The 21,974-nt window shown below is 38.4% G+C and overlaps 1 protein-coding gene across 2 annotated transcripts in view; it reads left to right on the forward strand.

Annotated features, from left to right (window-relative positions):
* The window catches only part of CHCHD3 (coiled-coil-helix-coiled-coil-helix domain containing 3), a 150,215-nt gene that overhangs the window by 78,632 nt on the left and 49,609 nt on the right, over window positions 1-21,974 (forward strand). For both annotated transcript variants that reach the window (XM_035566581.2, XM_035566582.2), the window contains exon 5: window positions 15,984-16,067. In XM_035566581.2, the coding sequence (XP_035422474.1) occupies window positions 15,984-16,067 (84 nt within the window). The remainder of the gene's footprint in view (window positions 1-15,983; window positions 16,068-21,974) is intronic.

Below are 21,974 nucleotides of genomic sequence, written 5' to 3' on the forward strand. Positions count from 1 at the left end.
TGTGTGTGTTTAGGTGTTTTTGTTACAGAACTGAAAAAAAGCTCAGGTTTGTCTTAAAATTAGGTTATTTTTTATTACAGTAGTAAAACCTTACAGCTTAAATTCCTAGGAAAACTGCTTAGGCCTTTTTTTACTGACTCCGCTTAAGTAAGAGGAGATATGAGGCCATTTCCCCACCATTAAAAAAAAAATACTGCTTGCTGTATGTTACAGATGAAGATTTCATAAAAGCAAATAAGACTGTCTTTAATTTTAGTTTATAGGAGCAGAATTTATGCATCCGTGCTGGTACTCTGCGTAATGGAGATTCACGCTCATCTGTTCCACCTCTCCTCTGGAGTGTGTCTGAGCTGGGCTGGGGCTGTATGTCACCGCCGGTAATAACGTTTGTGCTTCTTCCACGGTTACCTTGTCAGGGTTTCAGTGCCCGAATACATTTTAACTTCGGCATGTAAATCTATTGCTTCCTCCACCTATAAATTGGGCTGCGAACGTAGAACGTGGCAGACGGCTAATAATGCTCTGTAGCATAAAAGAAAGAAGTGAAAAATAGTCATTGCCCGAGACTGCCTACTGCATTTTGAAAGGTAGGTCGCAGTTAACAAAGCTGACGGTCGGTTAGGGTAATGGGGGAACCCACTGTTTACAGGAGCCCTTCAGACATTTTTCTTATGTTATGTTGTGTTATGTCCCATTTAAAAACAGTCTTGCAATGCTGTAGCACCTTTTGGAGGCACAGATTCAGTAGTAGGTTAAACGTAACCATACCATTTGGTGCAGTGGTCAATACTTTGCTGTGTTGTCTCAAAAACCAATTTGACCTCATCTCCTTAAGACTTTAAAATGTACCAGGGTCATACTGTGTGGTGATACGTGTACCAAAGGGTGCCTGTGAGTATTTTTCTCCCATGTGAATAATTTTTACATATTTTTTGAATGTTCAGAGATTGCCACATGATGAGGTCTGTTGTGAGAAAGATGTGATTTCTGTTGGAAATTCAGTTCTTTAGCCTCTCCATCTCCTTGCATGTGTATCAGTGTTAAATAAAAGTAGAACACCAGGTACGGCTTGAATAGCTGTGCTGCAATCTGATATCTTGCAAACACTAGCGGTTATAATGATTATTTCTTCTTTTTTTTGATGCAATATTTTTCTTTTTTAATAATTTCTTTTTGAAAATAAGTGTCTCAACCTATATTAAGTGTGTTCTTCTAGATCCAAAATTAAAAAAGGAGATTCTCTTTAGTGTGGCTGTAGATGCTTGCACTCATGAATGGGGAAGAATTCCAAAAATATTCCAAGAAGAGTGTAGAGAAAGTCAATTGTATTTATCTCTTATGTCATTTGTCTCTGAAACCTGATCTCCCATGCAATTCATAAGATAATGCGAGGGCAGAAAAGAGTGGATAAAATAAGTTTTCTTTTTGTTTTGTTGCAGGGCCATACCCTATTTAGTAACCTGAAACTGGGTGTCATGTACTCTTTGTTATGAGGGATGAATTAACATTTTATTAATCTTTGCCTGTTTATGATCAGTCATGTTTTGTTCTGCAGAATCTTTTTTTCCTCCTCTTCTAAGGACAGAGAAAAGTTGCTACTTTTCTAACATTGCTGAATTAATCTAATTTAAACAATTCCTTGCTATTCTCAATTTCATGCAAATACGAGAGACGTTACTTCTGCGAGTAGTTGGTATGTCTCTCCACGTTTAGAAAATTAAGCACTAATTCGCTCTGTGGCCTAGAACAGTCTGTATTGCATGACAAATAAGGTTTAAGTATGTGGTAAAAAAAACACTTCACAAATTCAGAGAAGAGCTTTGCTTTCTAGCACTCTAAATGTTGGGCAGTACGCAAAAGATTGAGTAAAATTGACATGTTTTAGCAACTCCCAAAATGCAGGAGGTTTTTTGTCCATTATTATAAAAGTACTTGACAGCTTATATTTTCCTGAAGCAGTCTATTGACTGGGATGAAATCACTTTTCTGTAAAGCACTTTTAAGTGCTTGCTTTCACTCGCAGACTTGCTCACCCACAACATAAAACGGTCATGTTAAAATAATAGTATTCCTTTATCAAAATGTATGGATTGTAGATTCTCTGAGCACTGTACAGACAGCCCTGGAGTTCTTGCAAGCATCACCGATACCCAGGAGGAAAGAAACTCTTCCTGAGGTTGCACAGGCAGTCAAGCTCAGGGTGCAACTCACACACCCGCACCCCAGGACCACGCTTGCTCCATTTTAGGGTCACGTTGCTTGACGTGCAGGGCGCTGTGTTGGACGTCATTTATTCGGGGTGCCCTTGAGCCAGAAGCTGTTTGCATTGGAGTCCTAATTCTCTTCTGCTTAAAACTACAAGCAAACAAAAAGTAGTAAATGTCGGGATAGTTCTGATCACTAAAAACATTTACAGCTTTGGAAATTATAATAAAAGGGAGCACAAGTTTAGCTTAATTGTTATTATGCCTTCTAGCACTCGTGTTCTCAAGAATGGAAGAATTCCTGAAATACCTCAAGGAATGGCTTATTGGATGTTAATTATTGTCTGCAGTATATTTTTCTACCCTCTTATCTCTTGAATATATATTACATTAAATCTTGCAGGTGTTCTTCCTTCCACTAATTGTCCATATTGCATTTGTGCAGTGCTGAACGCAGCAGAATCCTAATCGATGTCTAAGGTTGAGCTGCTCTATTTGTGTTACAGCAGTAAACGATAAGAAAAACCAACATGGTAATTAATAGCTTCTCTAGTGGTGGATCATAATGAGACATTCTCATCCATTCCTACCCAGCCCTTACGGTGATAATATTTGATTTTCAAGTGATTGACTCATTACTATTTCTATTGAAATTACAGGCCTAATTTATACTCGCCACAGATAGTTGTTTAGGCAGAGGGGTCGAAGAAGAGTGGAAACTATGGCTGTGACAATTTTGCCTTTTTCATTGTGTGTTTGGGGAGGTGAAGAGGGAAAGGGGGAGAGCAGAGATGAGGAGGAGGAAGCTAGAGGAGACTTCAGTGTTGGTTTGCTTCTGTAAACTCAGAGCATGGACTCTCTGTCCTTCATTGTGCTTCTCAGCGCTTTTGCTCTTCTCCAGTCTGGAAAATTGTGCTTTTTGCTGTGTGCATTTCTCTGTCTTAAGAACAATAAGGCTAATGGTAGGAAATTCGCTGAGCTGAGAAACTCTGCAGTCTTTCTTTCTGCAAAAGCCCTGTGAACCAGTTTGGCATTCTGGTTTCAGCAGTATTTAAATTTACTTGTTAGCTATTTGTTTCCTGCTGATGAGATATTTCGTGTTGCTTTATACCTTGAGTTTCATTTCAGGTTGGCTCCTTGTAGCATCTTAGCCCGTACTAACGCACAGATGAGAGGCAGCTCTGCAAGAAGACTTCCTGGAGCTTTATGGATGGATCTGCTTAATCCCTAGATAGGTTGTTATCCTAAAAGAAAAAAAGGACTTGGCAATGTGTATTTCAGGCTTTTTTTCTTTTTGGTTTTGTAACTACAGACTGACAGCAGCTGACTGAAGTGGCCGACCTTTTGGACTCAAATGATGTTTTTTGTCATACACAACAGGGAAAGGCATAGTTGTCTGGAGGAACGTTGTAGCATCCAGGGAGTATGAAAAGGACAGGGAGTTTCCTCCTAATCTCTTATAATTCATGCTTGACAGACTTCAATATTTTTAATTGTTCTCAAAATTATGAGGTTTAGAGCCCTCGAAGGAATCCAGTCTCAACTACCTCATAGGTATAACTGTGGATGTTCTCAGAGTTAATACAAACATCTCAACTTTTTCTGGATTTTGCTAAGCGATTGGCTTCACTGATAACTTGTGGCAATGAGTTCTGCAGGTTAATTATGCATTTAATTGGTTCCAAATTTGTTGCTTTTCAATTTCACTGTTCACTGAGTATCTCCTCAGTCTGGTATGCTGAGAAGGAGTAAATGAGAGAGCCTGACTTACCTTCTCTGAACAACTAATTATTTTGTATACCTCTATCATGTACCCTTCTATGCACAAGAGGCACTTCTGGTGGTTTTGGTATTTAGACATCTCCAGTTTCTTACTCCTCTGAAGCTTTTGGGTATAGTGACCAGAGCTCTGGGAAGATCTGCTTTTAGCCTACATCAAATAATGCGATCGCAGTGTGGTGCTGTCTTCTTTCCTCCTTCGTTCATAAATCTCTTTCTGCCCTAGCTCTGCTATTGTTACGCACCGGACAAGTTTTTATTGGCTTGCCTGCAGGAATATAAAGCCTTTCTCTTGGGGTTTACAATCAGATTAAAAATGCTTCACGTGGCTGGAACAGGCTTTTCCTTCCAAGCTGTATCGTTTTCTGTTCGTCCTCATTGGATCTCCCCTTTCTTCACGCTGCCTGTTCCTTGTAACTGAAATAGCTTTGGTTTTGTTCTACACGGTCTTCTCTGGTCTCTAATAACACAAAATGGTCTCCAGCTCTGGTTGTCTCCATGTAGCGTTTTTTCTAGATGACTGAAGTCATCTGAATTATAAACTGCCTGAAATGTGGGACGCTGACCACATCATCTTGGGTTTGGTCTTTCTGGTCATTTTTATACCCGATTTTTCACTGAGCCCTTAAGAGTTTCATTGGATTTTATGGTTATTTGGTTTTCATTTTTTTCCTGTAAGATATTGCTGAATTATTTTTGAATAACCCATTAGTCAATGGTTTTATGCTTTCTTACTGCCAAAAAAAAAAGATACAGTAAAATGTAGCACCATGTTTTTATAACAGCCAGTTTCTGCCATGGTATGTTTCTCTCTCTCTAAATGTTCTGTCAACAAATTGACATGACAAGGAAGTCAAAATAAGATAAGGAATACAAATCAGACCATCTTTTAAATATATTTACTGCCTCCAATTAGTTATTGGTGTGCATAAGTTTTTTTAGTTGCTCTGTCCCATATTACTGGCATACTTAGAACTGGGCAGGGCTTTAAAAAACAAACCAAACCAAACCGAACCAAAACAAACAAACCTAAATTCTTTTAACTTGTTTTTCCAGCATGCTCTTTACAAAAATCAAGTGTTTGTCTGCCTTACTGTCTTGTATTAATTATGCTTTTTCTATAATGTAAAAAACATGCTATAATTTTTCTGTGCTTAGAATATTTTTTTATTTCTGATAGAATAATACCACCAGCAGAGTTTGAAGTCTAATTATGTTAAACATTGCACAGGTATGTAGTGAGTTCCAGGATCTGCCCTAGAGACTTAGCAATCAAATGAGATGAGAAATAAAAGTGCAGTGAATGGAAGTTGGACATAGAAATTCGATGGCACGTGTTATAGGATTTTACAAAAGGAAGATGCTCACCAATAATCAATGTATAAATCAATCCCTGCTTGTTTCAGAAGTATTCTACTCAGGGCAATGATTCTCTTGTGGTCTTGTTTCAGAATAATTTGCTAAAACTTTAAAGAAAATTCTTAAAGACCAGGATTGTCATTTGCTAATTAAAGGAAAAATAAACATTCACTCTTGCTGTGTATAAATATGCTTTTTGCCTTTTTTCCACCTGTTTCCCAAGATTTTGCTTTCTAGCTGTGCTGAATGTTAGTTTATATTTAATGTTTTAAACAGGTAACTTTTCTTATCACATAGGATTTTCAACCTTAAGAGAATACTTCAGAGAGATGATGAAAAGAGTGATGGAACAGTACTATAATTTGCTTACGTTGAGTTTTTGAAGTGTTACAGGGGATGAAACAAAAGAGCTAAAAAGCAATGATGTATTCAAAGGGATAACGTTTTGTATAGCCGTGGTATATATGACATACCTACTAGCTATAAATATTTTCTTCACCGTGTTAGTTTTCTACGTGTCTTGATGGGAAAAGGTCTTCTGTGAAAGCTATAGCTGTAGCTTTCACAGAACTGACCAAACTGATGTTCCTTTGGCAATGCTGACAATAAATACCTAAATATTTCCCTGTTACAGATCAATTAGTTCATGTGCACCATTTAAAAGATCAGCTTGTTGTTGAGTTGCAACTTCTATTTTAAATTATCTACAGATTGCAGCTCTTTTTTCTATCAAGCTGATTAAGAAAGTCTCTGTTTCAAGGTAATGGCAGACAGTATGGCTGAATTATTTGAAAGAGAGACAATGAATTTTGATGGTTTGTTTATTACTAAAGAGAAAAGTTCAATGTAACCGGATCTAATTTCCAAAAGATACAGATAATCTGTTGTCATAAAAATATTTTTAAATGGTAGCTGCTTGAATATCAAAAAATGAAGGTGCTGCTTATATTGTATTTTTCAAATTGAGAAACACCTGAAGTAGTTACTAGTTACAAGTGCTTTTGTGTCTTAAGCAGAAATCAATAACTTGAATAGCTGAGGAGAAATAAATGTACTCTTATTTTGTATTCAAAAATGTGTTTACCTTCTTGGGCATCATCACCGTTTGCTTTTAATGGAAACTGGCTACCAGGATAACAAACCAAGCAGTCAGTTTCAATGATGCATCTTCTGTTTGAAGGAAATCACATCAATTTAGATATAGTTTTGATTATTTGATACAAGAAGTAGGATATTTGCAGATGGAAAATAATGCCAGAGAACGTGTGGTCCCTGATGCTTCTGGACCTCAAATATAGAGGATAGAGAGTAAGTTTTTGTGGGATTTCAGATGAGATTGACTTTGAAGTGGGCTTCAACGAGATGTTGAGTTTTCATTGCTTATATTAGTGCAGTGCCTATGAGAATTATTTCACTGTTTGCCTTCAGTCTACTGAATCTTCAGTTTACAAAGCTTCAAAAAATATAATAATGTAATATGAAAGTGTTAGCAAAAGATGTTGGATTCCTGAAGCAAGAATAAAACTTCCTAGATAGCTTAAAAGATGTCAAAATTACCTCTAGACTAAATAGTAGCTATTAGGTAACTGAGATGCAAGTATGTTATTAACTTGGTTTCGGACTGTGGTCAAGCATGAGAATATCTTCTGAAAGGGTTGAGGTTCCTTGTGCTTTCCTTTGTCTTATGTGGTGTATTGTTTTACAGTACATCAAATTTTCAGTGCTTCTTTTTACCTTTTCTTTGTCTTTCTGTTGTTCATTTCAACTAGGAATTTCAAAGTACTTCTGTAAAATTATTGTTAGATCAATTTAGAACACAGTAAAAATAAAAATAAAAATAAATTAAAACACACAAAAGTTAGGAACGACTAGAATAGTGATATGATAGCACAGCTGGAAGTAGAACATAGTCCTAAATCAGTTTACTGACAGTTGTTCCTTCTGAATTGTACAGAATAACAGTTCTCTTGCTCCATTTTTATGTAGAGAAATCCAGTTTGGCACATATGGAACAGTCGATGACTGCTTCTTTAAGATTAGTGGAAACTGTAAATGTTTGACACATGACTGAAACATCAGAAGCTGTCAGAAAAGGTTATAGACATTATTTGAATTACTACAAATACCTGGCAGCAGTACAGATAGTCTTTGATATATTTGATCTTTTTGGACTGTATTAGTTAAATGAAAAGAATGTACACAGTTTTGGAAATAAGTCATGCTTTTCTTTTATTCCCGCTGGCATGCATATATGCAATACAGATTTGCTTGGTGTCTGTTGTTTCTTTGAACTATGATTGGATGGAAACATGAGGCTTTTCTGCATATTGCTAATGAATGTAATAGTCGTTAATGTATTTTAATTTTCATTTTCGAGGAAGTAAAATCTTCAAACCATGTTGATTTCACGCTGAACAAGCCAGATGGTTTATCTAGTGAGGAAGAGAGTCTGGTGATGAGTGCAGGTTTTCTTTAGTCCTCATGTTGTTCATTTCATGGTAGTGTGGTACAATATGACTATTCTGTCTGTCGTTTTGGGGACAGAGTCATAACATAATTGAGGCGGGGAGAAACCTGAAGTCTCTCGAGTGATCGCTGACTCAAACCCTATCTATGCTGTTGCTTCATCTCCTCTGTGAACTCGCCTGTACAGAGACCTTGTGGATGAAGGCACGGTATAGGTTGGGCTGTGCAGTCTCCATGCTTTGGGGTTTTCAAAACCCAACTGGGTGCAGCCCCGAGGAGCCCAGTCTGGTCTCTTAGTTGATCCTGCTCTGATCAGGAGCATGTGGTAGGTGGCCTTCCAACGGGGGCTATCCTCTGATCCCATTGAGTACCTAAGCTGTATTTGTCTATTCTCCCTGAATCATACTCGTGTTTTTTTAAACTCCATTGGTTTATAACTAGATGTAATAAACGAAGCTTAATGTCGTGTCCTGTGTAGAATAGATCCTAACTTGTTCATAAATTCAATTTTTTAATTTTCTTCATTAGCCTCCTCTCAGAGTGATCTTTTCTACTACTCGTTCTTTTAGGACTTCATTATTTTTAGAAACTGTACTGTAGCACATTTACTGGTAATTACAAAAGCTTGTTTTAATTACAGTTGTCAAAGAATATGTTTTATGATGCATTATTGTTGCTGCTGTTTCTAATTCATAGCTATTTTCCACCTTTACAAGTGGAAATTAGCATAGCTTTTTTGTAAGTGATGTTTGGATCATGTTTTTTTGTGGTTAGGAATGATTTTATGAATAGTGATATCTTCAAAATAAGTTCTTTTGGGGGGTAAGGAAGAAGTATATACTCATAATAATATCGATAATTTACTTCTAGTGCCCATTCAGGATGGTGTGTATACATACTTGTCTGTGTGTGTATATGTATTACTATTTATATTATAAATTATTATTTATATTATAAATATATATATATAGGTTGAAATAGAAGACAAATTCAAAGCTGTTGTAATCCAACATACATTAAATGTGGAAAATTAATCGTATTTATTGGGACGCTATATGCAGTGAATGAAGATGGTAGTTTTGCTGACCATAATAATGAATACAAGTAACTAATCCTTTTCATGTTAATCAGTGTGCAAATATGAATGCATGGGATTATTCATGATAGTTGAATGTAGTCCACTGCAAAAGTGTTTCTGTGCAGAACAGCCTGGTGGACATCAGAAGCAGAATACTTGTTTCACCAGCAGAATAGCTGTTTTACAACATGACAGTCACAGTTTGTACGAGTGACACTAGTGTCAACGAGAATTCATGAGAATTCACACCCTGTTTTAATGCACAGGTAGAGTCATCCAACAAACTTTAATTGTAAAACAAACAGAAAGTCTTTTGCTACATAAATGTGAAAGATGATTTTTGGAATGGCATTTGAGATCTGCTCTCCTGCAGTTCTGGTGCATCATATCCTCCCTGCCCTGTCAGCAGTTCTTCTGCCAGATCTTCCTCTTCTGGAGCTGCTGAAGGCCAGACCTCTACCGCTGCTTTCTTTGCCTGTTAATCCATTAACCTTTTCTTCAAACTACACAGGCCTGCCTGAAGGTCTATAGATATTTTCTGTGACCTTTCCCATTACTCAGTGGCAAAAAAGCCCTCGTTTTTTTAGTTAGCATTTCATAGGGCAAATCCCCATAGTCTTGTAAACTCGCTCTGACAGTCAGAGTGCTCTTTCAGCCCTTGGACCCAAAGCCACTTGCAGCCTTGAAAGTCACGTAGAAAACCTGGTCCCTTGGTCATCCACTTACCCCTTCCTCTGCCTTTTTTATTGTGGTGGTGGGGAAATCACCATGAAGCAGCTTGGCAAGACTAGGCAGATCACTCCACCCCTTTCAGATTGCTGATGATGCCTTATAAATTTAGCGTTGAACTCTTATTTTGAAGCAGATTATTATTCTCTAACTGAAAAATGCAAACTGAAGCGATCTCAGGGGTGTTCTTCTGTAAACTCGATGGATGTTAATGAATTTGGAGCTTGGAGCCCTCACTGAGGGGCAGCTGTAACCCTGGGACTGCTGAATGCTTCAAGAGCTAATTTTGAAATCAGCCTATAAACTCCCTCCTAAACTACCTGGTATTGCTTTATCTGCTGAAGGTTTTTAAAGAAAAGCAATAATAAACTGTACACAGCTCCAACCTTGCTGCATACAGCTACATGGGTTCCTTTATTCTTTTTTAAAATAACTGTTAATCATTTGTTTTCAACTGGCTGCCTGTTTGTGCTACGAAGGACAGAACAAATGTGTATGTTTTGTATCCACAGAATCACAGTAGTTGAGGTTGGCAAGGACTTTTGGAGATCATCTGGTCCAACCCCCCTGCTCATGCAGGGCCACCCAGAGCAGGGTGCCCAGGACCACGTCCAGGTGGCTTTTGGAGTTCACTAAGGAGGAGGCACCACAACCTCTCTGGGCAACCTCTTAGATTATCCTCAGTTGGAAGGGACCCACAAGGGTCCCACTCCTGGCTCCACACAGGACCACCCAAAAACCAAGCCCTGTGTCTGAGAGTGCTGTCCAAATGCTTCTTGAACTCTGTCAGGCTCGGTGCTGTGACCCTGTGCTGTGGCTCCCTGGGGAGCCTGTCCCAGCACCCAACCACCTGTGGGTGCGGAACCTGTCCCTGACACCCAGCCTGACCCTCCCCTGTCCCAGCTCCATGCCGTCCCCTCGGGTCCTGTCGCTGTCCCCAGAGAGCAGAGCTCAGCGCCTGCCCCTCCGCTCCCCTCTTGAGGGAGCTGCAGGCCGCCATGAGGCCTCCCCTCAGCCTGCTCTGCTCTGGGCTGAACAAACCAAGGGCCCTCAAACGCTCCTCATGTATCTTGCCCTACAGACCCTTCCCCATCTCTGTAGCCCTCCTTTGGGCACTCCCTAATACTTTTATGTCCTTCTTATGTTGTGGCACCCAAAACTACACACAGTGCTCGAGGTGAGGCCACAACAGTGCGGAGCAGAGTGGGACAATCCCTCCCCTTGTCCAGCTCGCCATGCTGTGCTTGAGGCACCTCAGGGTGCCAGGGCACTCTGTTGACTCATGTCCAACTTGCTGTCAGCCGGAACCCCTAGATCCCTTTCTGTGAGGCTCCTCTCCAGCCTCTTGTCTGGTCTGTACATATAGCCAAGTGTCCCAGTGCTCCAGCACCCTCCCAGCACAGAAGTGCTTCCCGATGTTCAGAGGGAACCTCCTGTGCTCCAGGTTGTGCCCAGTGCCTCTTATCCTGGCACTGGACACCACTGAACAGAGCCTGGCTCTGTCTTTGTATTTCTCTTCATGTATTTATATCCAGCATGAGAAGGGTTTGGCTTTGTCATGTGAGCACTCTGATGAGCGTAGACTGAATTTCCCTGCGGCTGTGTACGAGGCGACGTGCAGGAGTTTTCTGTAGGCATTCTTTTCTCTGATGATAGAAACTCATCCCGGTGCTGTGCCAGATCCAGGCGCTACTTCTGAAAATGAAAATCCAGCTTGGCCTTTAAGTCTTGGTCCAAGTTTCTAGTAATTCTAAAATGAAAGTAAAGAATTAATGTTAGTGATCTGGTTTTTTTTGGTTTTAATTTTGGATTATCTTGGGAAGGTGGGCTGCTTCTCAAAGGTGACCTTGTAGATTTCTTTTCTAAATAACACCCAAGTAAATGCTTTGTTTATTAAAGCCACTTTGTGAAGAAGCAACGAACCTGTTACAATATCTCATTTACAACTAAAGTGCAGCATTCAGCTAATTGAATACATGGCTACTGTTAATTATTTTGTTACGGCTAATTGATATTCACTGGGATCATGTTGCTGCGGCCCCATAAATATAACATTACCTTACAAGTTTTTATTTCTGCAGTGAATTCTCTTCTGTTGGCATATTTATATTGTCTCCAGTATAAATGTGCGCGTAAATAAATATTTATGGTTTTTTGCTCTGTCTGCATTATTGTACAAATGCCAGGGGTGTTAGCTATATGGAAGACACTTCTATACTGAGTTTCTTACTGGCCTACCAAATCTTCCGGTTACTTTCACAAAAGGAAAGGAAGTAAGGAACTAAAAAGTTCCTTTAGTTCCTTTCACAAAAGGAACTAAACCTTTGGCTTAATGTATTTTTTTGTGTTCCTACAATCTAGTATTTGTATTTTGTCAGTGATATAAAAGCTCTGATAGGTTCAGGGCAAAAAAAGCACTGTGAATATATTCTGCTGCTTGGCCCCCATGTCCTTTAGTGCAGTAAAATCCAGCTGTTTTGATCACTCTTTATCTTGGGGGAAAAAGAAAAATAAGAAACTTGCCAGGGCAAAAACTCGCATTCAGATACATGTCTTGGGAACAAACATTATTTGCATTCCCCTGCTCATTCTGTCTTCCACATATATAAACTTAGTGATCAGATGCAAATAAAATTTTTTTTTAAAAAATCCAGTTCTCTATTTTGAATGGTTTTTGATCAGTAGGATCGATGTAGGTGAAAGGACTTTGGTCGCAGAGGCACATGGAGGTCCTCTGGAAAGTTTTGCCAATTTAAACCTGTCTCAGAATTAATTGTATCTATACAGGAGAAAATTACAGATCAGTAGATGTGAACCTGAAAAGCAGTATTTTCTAAGAGAATTTTAGTTTTTACCTATATGTACTCAAATTTTTGTTTAAATAGGAATGTTTCATGGTGCTTTAATTCTGTTTAATCCATTTTTCATCATTCTCTACCTTCCTTTATTTCTGCTGACCCATGTAATAGGATAATGCAGGTGTATGACTTGGAGATGCAGTATCTTAAATGATCCAGATTAAACATGCTTGTCTATGGTGTGAGACCTGAAGCATACTTTACTATCAAGCGTGTCTCATGGTAATTTAGTCAAAATCAACACTCCAGAGTTTTTAAAGTAATTTTTATATGAATGTGTTCTGTTTGAGTTCCTCAGTTACAGAGAGGTCCTGACCAATATACTGTGATCTGGAAACTTTTCATTAGTTCTTTTTCTTCAGCTTTCACGGCTTCCGTGCTCTATATTTCTGTTTTATGAAACACTTTGGGCAACTTGTGATGTCCTATTAAGGCTTTTGGGGGTGTTTTTCTAGGAATGTCATTTGCCTAGATGTCAGTCACTGAGAGCTTTTCTTCGTCCAGTTGAAATTTCTTGAGAGTTTTCAAACACTTTCAGAGCTAAGATCTAAGCTAGCCCTAACTTGCCTGCGAAGAGTTTTAATAAAAAGTAAAATTAAAAAATCACATGTTGGCATGTGTTTGTTTTTTAATAGACTAGATGTGCATGTGACCTGGTCACTATTAAATATGAAAACCAATGGGAACAATGACAGTATTAGGACATTAAACCATGGTTAATGTGGATGGAGCCAGTCTGATATAAACTTTTACGATGAGTGGGTCTTAAATCCTTCAGCACTGCAAGGACTAACATGCAGAATATTGGGAATTGGGTTGAAAATAGTAGCCACATAACAAGGATAAAACATAATTTTGCTCTTATAAAAGATGCAAAAACTATGCAGAAGAGCTGCAAGCTCTTCTATAAATCAGAAATGCAGCTGTAGCATGGTGCAGTCTTTAGCTCTGCTCTGATGGCAGAGTGTTAAACATAATCAATGTTTTTATCATTGCTGTACAAGATGTTTGGATTTTTTGATTGAACCTAGTGGGATTTGTCTGCTTCATAAAATGGTCTGCAGCAGTTGCGAAGATTGCCTCTCATTCTTTCACTCCTCATCCTTATCTGCGAGAGGAAGGATCCGTTAATCTCCTGCTATTGTTTTCTTTCTGTGAGATGAGAGAATTGATTCTGATTGATCAGCTGGACCTGGAGGAGAGGACAGGTTTCTGACACAGGGACTTTTCATTTCCTTGGTTGTTACAGTGTACCCTTGACCTGTTGTGTTTTTAAACCCTGAACGTTTCTGCTGTTGTGAATCGTCAGAAATGTGGCACGTGAATCAAATCACAGCACTCTTGCACGTTTTTTTATTGTATCTTACTGGTTTTCCAAAATCAATTTTATTGCTTGGTTTCTGGTCATCGATAGAATCGTGTGAAACACTTCTGAATTCTAAGATGTAAAACTTTACTAAGTTCTTGGGAGAGGAATGGAACATTAATTTTACAATTTCTTTGTCACTGGCCTATTTAACTGCGCTTGAACAAAAGGCATGTTCTCGAATTTGCAGATATTTGAGGGATCATGAGGTGTTTATGCATAAAAAGACTGCATATGGGTAACCATGATGATGCATCGAAGCGTAGGATTAAATATCTGGAAGGGGGTGGTTTGGGGATGTGCAACCTGCAATGAATTTTCAGTTGTTTCCTTGTCTGAACCAGGACAAGATGCAGGTTTGAGAGGTGATACAGGGATTATCTGGGAAAAGCAGAACCATGATCAATACGAAGCGTGGTAGTTAGATTGTAGAATATTTAGTGTAATCAGCTTTGGAAAAACCTGTAATCAGTTTTCTGTAGTGAATAAAGGATTTAAATGATGGTGGTCAGGGCTGCAGCATGTGCTCCACGGTGTTATACTGAAGAAAGGATGGTGGAGGAATAGCAAGGTTTGACTCATCCAAGTAGCATTACAACTTGGTTGTGTGCTTTTCTGATGAGCAGGGACATTTTTTGTGAAGTTGCATATGAAAGACATCTTATGTATAGTTTTTAGCCTTGTTCTACATTCCAGATATGCCTGACAGGCATGTATTTTTCTGCATTCCTTCTCTTCACCATTATATAATAAATTTAACTTGAACATTTTGATTTTTTTTTTGCATGCTTCAGGAGATAGAAAAAAAGGTAAGTTTTTAAGTTAGGACTAACCCAAACCCCAAAGTTTTTATTTTATTCTTTATCTGTCTGCAGAAACAAATCTTGACAAAGAGAAGCCCTGTATCTAGACAGCAAGCATAGCACAATGTGTAGCATAAGTAAGTTTTCTGACATGCTTCTGTGAGCATGACTGGAAGTATCATCATTAGTAGTGAGAGTTTACACTTCACGTTTTTCGTGATGCTGCTAGAACGGGGAACTATTTGCAGTTAACTCTGTAGTATCAGTACCTGGGTGAAAATATGTTGGAGATAAATGACTAATTTTGAGTAGGCAATTGTGGTAATGACCACTGATAGTTAATTTTTATTCACTGAACATGCTTTATTATTAAACATTATTTACCTGGAATGTGTTTGCACTCATACTTGAGGTGTATATGTATTTGGTCTGTATGTGTGTAGTTTTAATGTATTCTGTAATTCATAATGGGTCCCTATAATACTACATATTTGAGCATACTACAGATGAAAAGCCAAAAAAAAAGTTGACTTGCTCAATAGTGCTGAAAACAGTGTGTCTTACATGAATACTCGAGTCATAATGGTATTGAAAACACAGACATTCACAATGCTTCTGTATTATTTTAAGTTACTGGACACATGAGTAACCACACAGTAAAGGATTCCAGCTTACTCTAGTTGGGTACTTCAGCCAATGTAGGAGTTCCCAGAAGAGTAATTGTTAAGTACAGAGGACAGCAGAGTTTTAGATACACTTTTTAGATTTGCTTTTGCAAATATATAAGTATTTGGTTCTTCCAAACATTCTCATGTTCAGCATTAAGCACGTGCTAAATGTATCCCCGAATACTTAAAAAAATAATAAAATATCTTTTTATCACAGCCTACAAATGTACAGATGCAAGTTTGGCTATTCTTGTGTCAGAATGTCCACCTAGTAACAATTAATTTACAAAGAAAGTTAAATAATCAAACTCTGCATGTACTCTGTGCGGTAGCTGGAGTACATTTCCCTAAGTTCAGAAGTGATCTGCAAAGTTAATAAAAATTTCATCCCAGCATGGTACGCTTGGTTCTGTCTTTGTGACGTGTCCAAGTACATTTGAACAAACCATGGCACAGCTGTTGAGGAGGGAAGGAAAAAACAGTACAATAGACAATCTCTTTACATTTTCAATGCAGCAATCATCATCTTATTAATGTAGTGTTTGGCAAAAACTAATAGACTGCAGTTTTCAATCACTGTATATTCCTTGCTGGTACAATTTATAGTAGATGTTTTGCTTTGTGAGTGATGCTCTTTCTTGATCCAGTTTTATCTCTCTATTTCTTTTTTTAGGCCAAGCAGCTGGAAGAGAAAGACAGAGAACTGAAGAAGCATGATGCCTACTACAAAGAGCAGCTGGCTCGACTGGAAGAAAGGGTAAGCCTTCCTTCCCTTTTAATGAAGAGGTTTCCGTTCATTTCTGCTACTGACTTTCTGGTTATGTTTATTGTTAAACAAGATGACTTTTCTAAGGAGATAAAGATAAAACTGGCCAGAGGTTGTTTTTTTGTTCGTTTGTTTTGTTTTTGGTATTAACTGCTGCTATTTCTGGCTTAATATTGCCAAGATGGAGGCTTTAATGTTGAGAATGTTGTTTTCTTTACTAAGTTCTCACATTTGCAATGAGATTTCATCTGTCACAATAGTTATATACAGGGAAATAAATCTAACCAGATTACTTTTACGACAGTACAGATGAAGAACCGGTGCAAGGGAATGAGTATCACCAAGCAATCTTAAAATTGCACGTGAACTGTGAAGATACATACTGAATTTCTGCTTTTGCTGTGGCCCACAGTTGCTTTTGTTGGGCAGAGTTAGTGGTTCCTCCAAACCTACCTGCACATGAGAAGTTTAACATTAACTGCAAGTTGTTTACGACATGTTTAAAAAGCTCTTCTGCATCTTCTTTTTTTTTTTTGTAGTAGGCTTGAGACTAAACTACATAAAACAGTTTGGTAAGCTGTGCGAAGTGCTTACAATGAATTTAATAAGAAGTGCTTTAACATACTGCTGTTAACATTCTCATTCTTTATAGGGTGCTATTTTATAGGATGTTATTTTCAAACTAATTGTTATTGTCATCATGTTCTAGATCCCAGGTTTGTTGTAACCTTCAGCCTGAATACATTTGCCTCCTTCTCTTTCCTTCTGCCTGAGCTTATTTATTGTTCAATTTTTTTTGTTAGTTTTGAAAACAGTATTAATGTGATATATATTCATTTATGCAGCTTAACAGGATAGAGAGAAGAAAACCCCTTATTTTCCTGGATTAGAAAGAAGAGCATGTTGCATGAATTATCAGTGTGTATAATTGATCTTAATTATTATTTTAAATGGGGGCATACCAGATACCATCTCATTATTTTGATCAACCTTTTTGAATATCACTTTAATGAGGTCATGTTCTTGGCAATGAAAAATAGTTTGAAAGGAGGAGGTTAAATTATTTTAATGATTCTAAAACTGTATGTTATTTGTGCAGTTAAAATGAAGATCCTTCAGACAAAAACCCCACAAAATACCTTCCTTATTCTTTACTGAAGGGCTGGTATTAGAGGCAAAAGCATCTGCAGTAACTCACCCAAGCTGGGTCTTCATGGCATGGTTGTACCTGTACACTTTGTTATTGCTCTTCCATTTTATTGTTAAAGTAGTGCTGGAGTAACTGATGGCAAAGGACATATAATAAACTATGATTCTTTGCTGGAAAGCTTTTGTTTTACCTTTTCAATGTGATATGCAGCAAATAAGGCTTTTATTCTTAGCTATTTTTAATATTACAGTAGGTCGCCGGTACAGTGCCTTCACTTATTACTGTTAAGTGACCACGTCCAGTGTGGAATTTTATTTTAACATGCATGTGAATATATCATTGCTGCATACAAATGAGGTAATGAACTGTAGGTACCTGTGTCTGAGTCCTGCTGAAATATTGTCCCCTGGGTGATGTGAAATAATTGATCTTTGCCAGCTCTTGCTTTCTCTTCTTGGACTTGAAGTCTCCAGGACTACAGCGGGCAGTTCTGAATTGACTGTCTTGTTCTATGGACGATGTTTGCTCCATCTTCAGAGTTGAGTTCCCGTGGTAATTAAGGCTAGTCTTTTCCTTCTGACATTTGATTTGTCAGGCAAGGAACCGTGGCTTTGCGAAGTTGTCATCAGGTTTGTTTTCAAAGTACACGTGCATCTCTCTTCTACACAAGAAAGTTGTTCAAGCTCTGAGAGGAGCTGAACTCTGTGCTCCACATCTGGCTTTGAACTTTTTCAGAGATGCAGAGATTACAGAATGAAAACCTACAAAAGCAGAGAGGTCGTACGGTTTGCAATCCTGGCTTCACTGAGGCTGGTGCCTGCAGCTATTATTTAGGTCGTTTGGAAGTTTCAGTATTGGTGATTTTTTGAGCATTGGGACGGAAATAGAGCTCTAAGAAAAAAAGAAGGCCTGGAAAGGCCTAATATTTTGGAAATTACCGAGCGCAATAACAGGTGGATATTTGTTCCTAAACTTGTCATATTTCAGTGAAATGTACTCAAAGTCAGCATATGTGGTTCAACAGAGAGGAGATGAGAATGGAGGTAAGGTGGGAGCAGAGCAAGTGGAGCTCAGAGGAGTAATGTCAGTACGAGGAAATGTGCAATATTGGTCTGTCACCTGTGACAAAGAATGCTGATTACATTCTCAGATCATTCTTACATCAAATAAGCACACTTTAAAAATACTGCAGTTACGCATATGTGGTATTTCTGTCTGTTGCATCACTGAATGTCAGAGCTCATCTGTATGATTAATTGGCTTTTTGATTACCTAGCTTTTTTCAATTAGAAGCTTCATATTTGTGTTCTTCAATGCTGCTGAAAAAACAATGCAGACATTGATAATAAAGGAAGACGACAACAGAACAGACTAGTGTCAGCACAGTGTGCTCCTTATGGAGAAAATTATTATACATATTCGGTGCCAGATGAAGTCTGTCAATTATAAAATATTTCAGTGACTGAGTGAAGATGCTCAACCTTTTCAGGGGATTAATACAGGACAAAGTAACTGTGCACAAGTGACGGCTGTGATACTAAAACATAAACAATTCTATTCTCCAGGGCAGTATCTGTTCATAAATTTGGTTTATGTGCTAAAAACCTTTTTATAGTTTCCCAAAACCCAGCGATTCCCCTAACAGCTGCTGGTGTTTCTAGGTCAAAAATGGCACATAAGCTGTGAGTTATTAGGTGCTCCATGGCAGCAAAACAAAATGAGATGGTTTCACAAAGGAGTTAAGGAATAACCTTCTCATACTGTGTATCTGACTAGGGTGCAAAGCTGTTATTTAAGAGTTCACATGTTAAGCTTTGAGAAAAATTTGTCTGTGGTCTTTGTTGTCTGTTTATAGGCTAATGGTGCTTCTTGACTAAAGCAAATAAACAGAGGGTCAGATAGCAGTGTTCAAATTGTTTCGTATGTGTATTTTATATTATTTCAATTATTTACTATAATAAGCTCGCTTTAGTGGTATTTTAAGCCATTAGATTTTCCTTTTAAAATAGTGGAGCAAGAAAAGGGAGAACTAACGTCTCAGCTTCTTCAAGGTACTGAGCTGCACAGCAATGCTGTGGCCTTTCTCTAACATTGTCTCAAGTGCACGTGCACACACACACACACACACATTTCTGTCCTGTTGTGTTCATCATTTTTCTGTTCAGCTTCTCCACGTCCATCATCCTTCCACTATGTCACTCTTTTACATGTGAATTCCAAGCCCCAGTGGCCGTAGACTTTATAACTACCTTTGGATCCCTAGTGTCACTGTGATATGTAGGTTCCAGCCCACATCAACTGTTGCATTAATTTTGTCTGCAGAGCAGCTGACACCCTGTCATTCCTTCACGCGGTTGCTTTTGCTTTAGAGTATTTTTAATGCATGGGAAATGCATTCTGCCTATAGTTCTGGCATTTTGCAGGCATTCACAACACGGTGTGCAGCTTCTCGAGAGCGATGCAACTCTCTAATTCAAGCTTTCTTCAGCAAAACCCAACTATTTTCATGTTACACTGCTTCATAATACTATTATGCGTCATTAGGAGAATCATGCCTCTAGTCATAGGAGCAGAAGGAAATTAATTTTAATAGACTGCTGTATGACACACCTACTTAGTTTATCTATGTGAATGAGCAAGACGCGTATCCCAATATTAGGAAGGATATTTCTCACTCAGGCTAAGCTTCTATGCTTGCAAGTTTCCTAGAAGTACTTTCAGTGAATATTGGTTAGTATGCATGTGAATATGCATACTGTGCAAGGAAATAAGAATTCTATTCTGTTAGCATTTGGAGGCTTCAGCATTATGTTAGGTACTCCCCAGGTTTAGTAGTCAACAGGTCATTGCTCCCAATAGTTCCTTCTTTGCCAATTCTGTAATTTCTGTGCATCCCCGTGCTGACTTCAGTGGCCGTTGTGGAGGGAGCCTCCTGCACTACGCAAGGCTCACTGCCAGATCAGAGCCTGAGAATATAGACATAAGTTCTGCAAATGTGATCCTCTTATCTGCATCCATTTTTTTCATGACTTAAATTTTGAGGAAGGATTTGCAAATCGTAGGTTCGGCACTTAATTTGGGGATTCTACTTACCATGTAGGCTGTCAAGGAGCATTAACCTTAAGGTAAGACGAGCACACAGAGCACGAAGCTGTGAGCTGATGGCACATACTATACCAGGTGTTAAATAGTATTATCCATCCTGCTTGCTACAGTAAATAGGATTTTGCTATTATGATGTGTCAGGATTTTCAGAGAAATCAAATTTACTAGACACTAAACTGCCATCCTCACTGCTGAGCGGCTTTATTCTGGGATCTTGTGTTCATGCTAATCCTGTTGGTAGGAAATGCTTATACCAATTGTGCAGGGAAAATTATAATTTAATGATCTCTTCCTTTTTTTCTATTCAAGGCTTAAAATGGACCAGTGTGCTTTGCAGTGATAGACCCAGTGCTCAGAAAAGGAGATAACATACAGTTCAGCTTCACAGCCAAGTATTGGCTTTTTGTATGTATTTATAATGAACATAAGTGCTGTGGTGCAAACAATGCGAGTTTCACATTTGTTCAGATGCTTCAGAATCTTGTTTACCTTTTCAGTCTCAACAACTAAATAATCAGAATCTGTTTACTGTGTTTTTTTGTAAACTGTGGTTTGCAAGATGTAGATAACAGAGGGGGACTGTTATAAAGCGGTAGAATAGCTCCAAACATTTTAATTTCCTACAATGTATTTTAGCAGTTTAAACATTTTTGTTTCTATTTGTTTTAAGTTATCAGTCTGTTTATTTTCTCGGATCTTGCATGACTGTATCGGCAAAAATTTCATAACCAGAAGTTGATTCTGCTCTCACCTCTTGTGTTTAGAAGTTTGTATTCAGCAGAGCAAACATGTTTACACTCCACACATTTGTACTGCATTCTTTCATGTCTTTCAAAATCAAATAGCAGTGATGTAGGTACAGTGTTTGAAGACTTCAGGCTGCATCTCGCAAAGCAGAAAAAGGTTTGGGCTGATGATACTTGGTACTGAGCTCTTAGGGGAGGCACAGAGAAAGCTCAGTAAACCTTTTGTCATTGTTCCCGTGAAGAAATGGAATTACCTCTAGCACATTGCTGACAGACTTGCTAAGTTGTACTTGTTGATTAAATGCAATGCCTGCTTTCTTTGTTGGACACCCGGAATACCAGTAGGCTTTTCCAAATTGTCCATTGCAATGCAAAGTACTGGCCCAACAGACTTCTGTTCTAAACATAATGCATATGAATAACCACTATTGCTTATGTTCGCATTGTAATTGACATCCTTTTTACCACAGATGTGTAAAATAACCTCTTGGTAGAAGCTTTGATATAGGATGCCACTTTTTTTTTTTGAGAGCATGTTCCATAAAGGAATCTCTTAGGACTTCCCCAGCTTGCAGAGTTTCTCCACAGTTTGCCCCTGTGGAGATGCTTCATAGTTCTCTGTCTAGAGAAGTGATTTTGGTAAATGTGGTATGGCTGAAAATGCCTGGTCTTTTTCTTGCCTCTGCTGGATTTAAACTGATGCTTCCAGTAGTGCCTGTGTTGGCTTTGACCAAACCAAACCAGTATTTCTGAAAAAACTTGTTGCAAGGCAGTTAACAGACATCTTTAAAATCAAAGTGGGCATTACCAATGCTGTATTGCTTAACAAAATTGAATTTTAACCTCAGTTTAGTTTCTTTTTCCCCCTCAAAGAGCCGTAAGGACACTTACCCTAAC

The sequence above is a fragment of the Cygnus atratus genome, chromosome 1 (assembly GCF_013377495.2).
Source record: "Cygnus atratus isolate AKBS03 ecotype Queensland, Australia chromosome 1, CAtr_DNAZoo_HiC_assembly, whole genome shotgun sequence".
Taxonomy (NCBI): domain Eukaryota; kingdom Metazoa; phylum Chordata; class Aves; order Anseriformes; family Anatidae; genus Cygnus; species Cygnus atratus.